This window comes from Antrostomus carolinensis, unplaced genomic scaffold (genome assembly GCF_000700745.2).
Source record: "Antrostomus carolinensis isolate BGI_N321 unplaced genomic scaffold, ASM70074v2 scaffold7380, whole genome shotgun sequence".
NCBI classification, from domain to species: domain Eukaryota; kingdom Metazoa; phylum Chordata; class Aves; order Caprimulgiformes; family Caprimulgidae; genus Antrostomus; species Antrostomus carolinensis.
The window spans coordinates 237-7,612 of record NW_010290467.1 but is presented as its reverse complement, the minus strand read 5'-3'; the positions used below and the strand labels follow the sequence as shown (position 1 = coordinate 7,612).

The 7,376-nt window shown below is 37.6% G+C and overlaps 1 protein-coding gene across 1 annotated transcript in view; it reads left to right on the top strand.

Annotated features, from left to right (window-relative positions):
* LOC104529072 (tyrosine-protein phosphatase non-receptor type 12-like) overlaps positions 1-3,278 on the top strand; it is a gene marked incomplete at both ends in the record, with an annotated part of 25,825 nt that extends 22,547 nt beyond the window's left edge. The window contains one exon of the mRNA XM_029086315.1: positions 3,193-3,278. Within this exon, the coding sequence (XP_028942148.1) occupies positions 3,193-3,278 (86 nt within the window). The remainder of the gene's footprint in view (positions 1-3,192) is intronic.
* Between the last annotated feature and the right edge of the window lie 4,098 nt (positions 3,279-7,376).

Sequence of the window (7,376 nt, the reverse complement as noted above, 5' to 3'; positions counted from 1 at the left end):
TGGATGATCTCCTGAGGTCCCTTCCAACCCCTGCGATTCTGTGTAATGTGACCAGAACAGAGTGAACTGGTACTGATTTTAACCTAATGCAGAAGTGAAAGCTTCTGAACACGTAATATCTGCCTGAAACCTTCCGAGTGCATGAAGTTGGGGTAACCACTGACTTCTCTTCTGGGGTTGTAAAAGTACCATTTTGGGTGTGTGGTTTTTGTTGGGTTTTCTACTCTACTATTTTTTAAGGAATTGTTTTTGTAAACTCTCTGTGCCTGAGTATGTGCCTCAGACATTTGAGTTTATACATGTTTTTGCAAGGTACATCCATACATTTTATTACTAGTAGCAAAAATGGCAGTGTCTCTTCAGCTACTTCTGCCTGTCTCAACTAGAAACAGCTTCTTGCTGTATACAGAGTTTTTAAAAAAACTTTTGACATATGTTAGCTTTTTAAATAGTTTGGGGTTTTTTTTCCGCCTGGGAGAAAAGCATATCTCAGGAAACATTCTGTTCACAAACACTTCACTTTACAAACATAGGGGGACAGGGATGCAGCTGCTGCTTTGTTTTCTGGACAAGTTAGTCTACACCACAGCCAACAGGCACACCCTTTCCCTTGCCAGTGCCTTGTAGAAAGCTGAGTGCATAAGTAAGAAATCTGTTCTTCAAAACTTTTGTGCTGGTGGAACCAAACTAGAATACTTTTCTGATCTGTTGTAGCATGGAAGAGTTGGTGGTAAGGGGGAGGAACTTCTCCTGGGCAGTCTCACTCTTCAGCCCACCCTGTTCTCAGGATGCAGTTATATTAGTTTCTAACTACAGGTGCTGGTCCTTATGATTAAGTAGGGCTTTTTTAGTACGGTGTCAATGCATTTAGTGCTATCCATAGTAATGACTACGTATGGGAGAGGTTCAGAATTTACTTTATGCAACTTGGGGAGGTGGAACATGAGAGAACTATTGAGCAGGAAACTGTATTGCTACTGTTGGATACCTTGAGCCTCAGCATCTTTGGCACCAACCTTGAGAATGGCAGTCTGTCTGAATGAGGGCAATAAAATTCACTTTCATGTGTGTTAAGGACAAAATGGTCTGTGTGGTCACCCATTACGAGCCAAAAAGCTGGAAATTGCTTTTCTGCATATTTAAGAGGCGAATAGTAGAGGGGTTGGATGTGTGGATGTTCCTGTCCCATTATAATGTTTCATTCCATCAATGACTAGGAAAAAAAAAAACAAAACTTTTTTTAATTAGCATGTCTGCAGTAGTTTGCAGCTAGAATTTATAATTTCTTTACTTTTGAGTGAGTTGTGAAAAACTGACAAAGGACTTAAAAGGGTACGTTTCTGTCTGGGTAAAATAACAAGGTTAGGTAAAATAACAGCATTCAGTTTACAGAGCAAGTGTATTTTTTCTTAATGCTTCATCAGCCATTTTTGTCATTCTACTTTTTTGGACAATGACTTTTTGGACAATATGTCTTTAACAGCGGTTTTGGTGAGAGTGGTAAGGTAGTGCTAATGCAATAAATCTCTGAAGGTGTTTGACTTGCTAACAATGTTGTTTATTAAGCTAGAATGATACAAAACCTAGTACATTAAATGTATTAAAACCTAGTTCACATTATACTTCACTTTGAGAGCCAGCCAACGAATAATAATCCTGGTTCAGTAAGGTACCATGTGATCAGTTGACCTGATATGGCTATTAATTTTTTTTATGTATTGCTTCAGGAAAACCATTATTAATGGTTTAATAATAATTATTATTAATAAATAATAAAAATCATTATTAATAGAAGTAACATAAATTTAAAGAAACAATGTAGTGTGACATAAATACAAAAAAAATCTGGGCTATTTGGCAAGCTGAGCAAGAGCGTGCTTTAATGTTGCAAAATGTAAAGACTCAGATCTTAAAACAAAAAGGTGCAGAATTTGGTTTGGAACTGAGGCTTGCACATGGTCTAGATGTCTAAGCTCCAAATGTAGTCAGTGGGGCCAATTGATCTGTGACCTTCAACCCCAGCTTACTGGCTGGTCACTTCAATAGTTCCATGAGGTTTCATGGCTTCAAACCAACTAACCTTGGTGACTGCAGTGGGAGCTTCAGTTGTGGTCATCTAAATGTAAGTGGCTTTTATCTGTTAATTGAATCTTACTCCAAAAAAAACTTGGTAGTTACAGCCAGTGGTCAGGAGGACAATGAACTCCCTGTGTCGTTTGTCTGAAAGGGCTGACACAAGCCGTTGGTACAGGAACAATAGGGTATTTCTGCTGGAGTACTTCTGGGATATTATACTGGATTGGACAGCGAGTTAATGGGAGGGTTAGTGAAGAACAATAAGAAAGATTAAAAGATTTAATTTCTTTTTCTTTGCAGGAAAAGCTTTGCTTAGTACACTCATAGAGGAATAGAATTTGATATTAGGCTCTCCACACTAGTGGACAGTGGTATCATAATTGCTTTAAAGAGTAGTAATGGAAATTACTAACCTAACTAATGAATCTAAATTTCAGTGAGGGTAGTTAGCTGTTGAGATAACTTACTTACATCTTATCCTCTAAATCTGAAAATGCTTACCAAATTCAAATGCAACTATTACATTTGAAGCAGAAATTAATAGAGAATTCCCCTTTGTTTTGTAAAACCAGAGAAGGTCAGTCCCTGTCACCCAATCTGAACAGGTAGGCTGGCAGATAGTAGGCTCTGTTGCATGAACCTGGTATCGTGCTTTGAATTATATTACATGGCTTCAAGATGTTCGTGGTTCTTTTTTTAAAATTACTTTTCAAAAGAAAACTCCTGCAGGAAAAGCCTTTAGGTAAAATACATATTAAACTCAAGGTAACACTAAGGTTCTCCTTGATTTTGTTGGATCTTTGGCTGTGGGATGTGTATGGAAATGGTCTATCAGCTTTAGACTCTTGGATGTTCTGTTTTTCTTTTTATACATATAACAAAATGTTTACTCAGAAAAATTTGAAGTAGGATACACAAAATATAAAATGATACTGTGAATTTAGAGTAGAATTTAATCTGTATGTAATTTTGAAAGTGATCTCTATATGATAGGCAAATATATGAACATTGTCATACAATGTTTTCAAGTATCGTTATGAATCTTTGGACATTACAGTTTAAGTATTTTGTGTAGCAACTTTATAGCCATGAATGAAAACTTTTTCTTTTAATCAGGATGAAAATAATACAGAGAATGCTGTCAGTTCTTCAGATGCTGAGAAACAGGATTCTCCTCCACCAAAGCCTCCACGGACCCGCAGGTAGTTAACTATTTTAATATACTACTTTAAGCTGATAGATTGATGTGCTTCATAAATAAAAAGTAGAATAAAACTACTGATACTATAAAGACTTTTAAAATGCATTTTTTTTTCTATTTATAAAAAGAAATATACGTAATGGAAATAGAAGTCTTGTAATTGGCTCTGTAAATATAAACTTAAATATCTTTGCAAAATATGTGTTTGAATATACCAATCCTGTAATGACTACATGTGAGTAGGCAAGCGTGCCCCTTTAGTAGTCAAATATGTTAGATCTACTTGTGCTCTAATTCCACTAGGTGATAGTAGCGAAACATGCTTCAAAATAAGCTCAAATAATGACTGAACTCTCATTTTTGAAGGCAAAAACATAATGAAAAATATCCACTTATTCAAGAAAATGTTACCTCACAGACAAATACTGCTGTTGACTAGAGTAAGCCAACAAAATGCTTTTCTTATTGAGAGGAAAAATTGGTCTCATCAATCCTTTGATTCAAGAAAGGAAAAAGAAAATCCTCTCTAGCTCTTAAAATACATAGACTTGACTTTAAGGAAGCCAAAAGTAAATCTGAACTAACAAATTCATCTGCCTAAAATGGGTACCCAACCTGAGTGTTAGCTGAAGAAGCAACTCTCCTGAAGTAAGTGCCTAAGTTCCCTAGCTAGTTTCTGGAAGGCTTATAGGACCTTTGGCAGGTGACCTTGCCTGTGCTACATTGGCTGTAGTTAAATAGACATTTAAGGTAAGCATAGAATCATAGAATGGTTTGGGTTGGAAGGGACCTTAAAGATCATCTAGTTCCAACCCCCCAGCCATGAGCAGGGACACCTTCCACTAGACCAGGTTGCTCAAAGCCTCATCCAACCTGGCCTTAAACACTTCCAGGGAGGGGGCATCCACAACCTCCTTGGGCAACCTGTTCCAGTGTCTGACCACCCTCACAGGAAAGAATTTCTTCCTAATATCTAATCTAAACCTCCCCTCTTTCAGCTTAAACCCATTTCCCCTTGTTTTGTCATTAACTGCCCTTATGAAAAGTCCCTCCCCAGCTTTCTTGTAGGCCCCTTCAGGTATTGGAAGGCCGCTATAAGATCTCCTTGGAGCCTTCTCTTTTCCAGGCTGAACAGCCCCAGCTCTCTCAGCCTGTCCTCATAGTAGAGGTGCTCCAGCCCTTGGGTTTCCTGAAGTTGCAGGATGACATAAGAAACCTCCAGACAGTTAATATTCTTGTATAACTTATTCATATAAGGAAATTAGTTTTACTGCTTTAAAATATAATCAGACTGGAGTAGTGCAAGGTCAGGTCAGTAGTGGGAATTCCTATTAATTTGGAATGGTTAAAGGTAGAAGATGAGACTTAACCCCTTCCTTTCCAGTACTGCATTTGGCAGGGTACAAGTGATGTGATAAAGAGCCCATTTTTGAGGGGCTAGTAGGATGAGAGCAGTGATTGTACAAGAAAATGAATATTAAATCCTAAAATATTTCTAGGGTTGATAAAGGATGAAGTTTAAATAAGTGTGTGTGTATAGATATATAGATATATATCTATATATATACAAAATTTAATTGGACATAGAAAGCCGTCTGAAAACTGGTGACTCAGAATGGGTAGCCGTGTGTGTGTGTATATTCAATATCACAACATCATTTTCTTGTCACAGGAATAAATATAGGTTAAAACTGGGTATGAAAATATTCCACTTTGTTACCAACTAGTAATATGGAGCAGATCTGGAATGTTTCATGTGGTTCTAATGCCTGTTCTAATGAGGATACCAGAGAACTACCATAAACGGACCTCTTGCTCTATTTCTTTAGTGGCCCTAGGGATGGTATTTGCACTAAGATAACTTTGAAAATAACATGTGACAACAACCATCAATGATACCGTAGGATAAGAATATGAGTGGCTGTTGTAGTTTAACTTTGCATTAGTTATGTAAAGCATAAGTTAAAGGAGAATACAACATGGAATGGGAAAGGTGGAAATGAGTTGGGGCTTTTCACAAACAAATGGCACAGTTTGTGCTATTTAGTTAGTTTCATTTTTACCTTATTTAGATTGATGGTAATGTGCTTGTATTCAATTACGTAGATTGAGATGGTGACAGGAGAGTCTGTTAACCTCTATTCATGATGAGTTCCAAACTCTTCTTGAAACTTAGTCACTGAACTTATATATGGTTTCTGTCCAATAGGTCATTTCCTTATTAGTGTTCCCTAAAATAACCTTAGGTGTACCTAGGTTTTTATCATTTTATATATTCATATAATAATCATATATGTATAATTAATCTTTCAGCACACATCTGTTCTGTCTTATTTGCATTGCATTCTTCTTTACTTGATGCGTTATTAAGTGACAGTCTTTTAATATCTCTTATAAAAGCTGATGTTTTTGAGCCTGCTTCCATAAACTCATACTTTCCTATATGCCAGCACTGGCAGGAAGATTGGTTCCGTAGAGGTGAATACATGGAAGCTTTTAGCAAAGCTGTTGTCTTTTTCAAATGGAGATTACTTTTGAAAAACAATTAATTACACCCCTCATGGATGACAATTCTGAGGAAGGTCTTTATTTACTATTAGTCACATCTGCTCAGAATAGCCACTAATGAGCATGTTTTTTCTTGATGTGGGAGGTGATTTTCCAAATCCGCAGCCTGATTCAGTCAGGACTTGAAGCCAGGTTTTGCATACTGGGGATGTTCTGACATAGGTTGACATCCTTTTTCTGGGGAGGATGGGAGAGCAGAATCTGTAAAAGATTGCAGTTTAATCCCCATATAGAGAGAAAACTATTAAACATTATAAATCTCCTTATTGCCTCTGTAGCTTTTTTCCCCAAACTAATTCTCTTACCACTTTTTTTCATGTCCCTTCTATTATTTTTCTCTACATTGCTATGACTAAAAATATCTTGGTACAACTATTTTAAGTATTTGTCTACATCTTTTCTGTAGTGAATGTTTTCAAGTGGTGTCTAAGAGTCATTGCCTTTACAGATAAATTCACATTCAGTAGGTACTCTGAAATAATCTAGTTTAACCCACATTTTTAGTTTGATTTAGAATTTTTTGTGGGAACTTGCTTAAAGTATTTTGTTCAGTAACACTTCTAGGTTGCCAGCCAAATGTGTACTTGAGGTATACATGCACTGTCCCTGAAGAAGGTACAAGCAAGTTGCTTAAGTTAATATTTGTTTTAAAGGAATAAGGCTTTTAAATTCTTTAATATGTAATTAGTAAAATGTGTAATTAGTAAAAAACCTTGCATTTATTTTATTTTTCTAAGGGAAGGTTTAACAGTTGCTTTTTTTCTAAAGTAAAAAGGACTATGTGACTAATACTGAACAGGACTGTGTGCCAGCTTGGTTTCAGGTGAACTTGCCTGAGATGATCCTGACTGAGCAGGACAAAAACTGGTTTACATCTCTTGACCTCAGGATGCTTCTTCCATATTGCTGTCAGACCAAGTCACGTTTGCTTAGATGGTAATGATTATGATTCCTGTTAATTGTTTTCTGACAGCCTTGAAGCTGCTTGCTGGATAAGCTAGTTCAAGGGGAAATGGTTGGTGACACCACATAGACACACACAAGTCTATGGGGCCGGATGGGATCCACCCAAGGGTACCGAGGGAGCTGATGGAAGTGCTCACCAAGCCACTTTCCACCATCATTTATCAGCAGTCCTGGCCAACCAGGATCTGGGGATCTACAGGCATGTCAGTCTGACCTAGGAAAGGTTATGGAGCAGATCATCTTGAGTGCCATCAAGTGACACATGCAGGACAACCAGGTTATTGGGCCCAGTCACCATGGGTTTATGAAAGGCAGGTCCTGCTTGACTAACTTGATCTCCTTCTATGACAAGGTGACCCACTTACTGAGCGAGTGTAAAGCTGTGGATGTTGCCTGCCTAGACTTTAGTAAAGCCTTTGACACCATTTCCCACAGCATTCTCCTGAGGAACTGGCTGCTCATAGCTAGGATGAGTGTCCTCTTTGCTGGGTAAAAAAACTGACTGGATGGCCAGGCCCAAGGAGTCATGGTGAATGGAGTTAAATGCAGTTGGTAGCCAGTCACA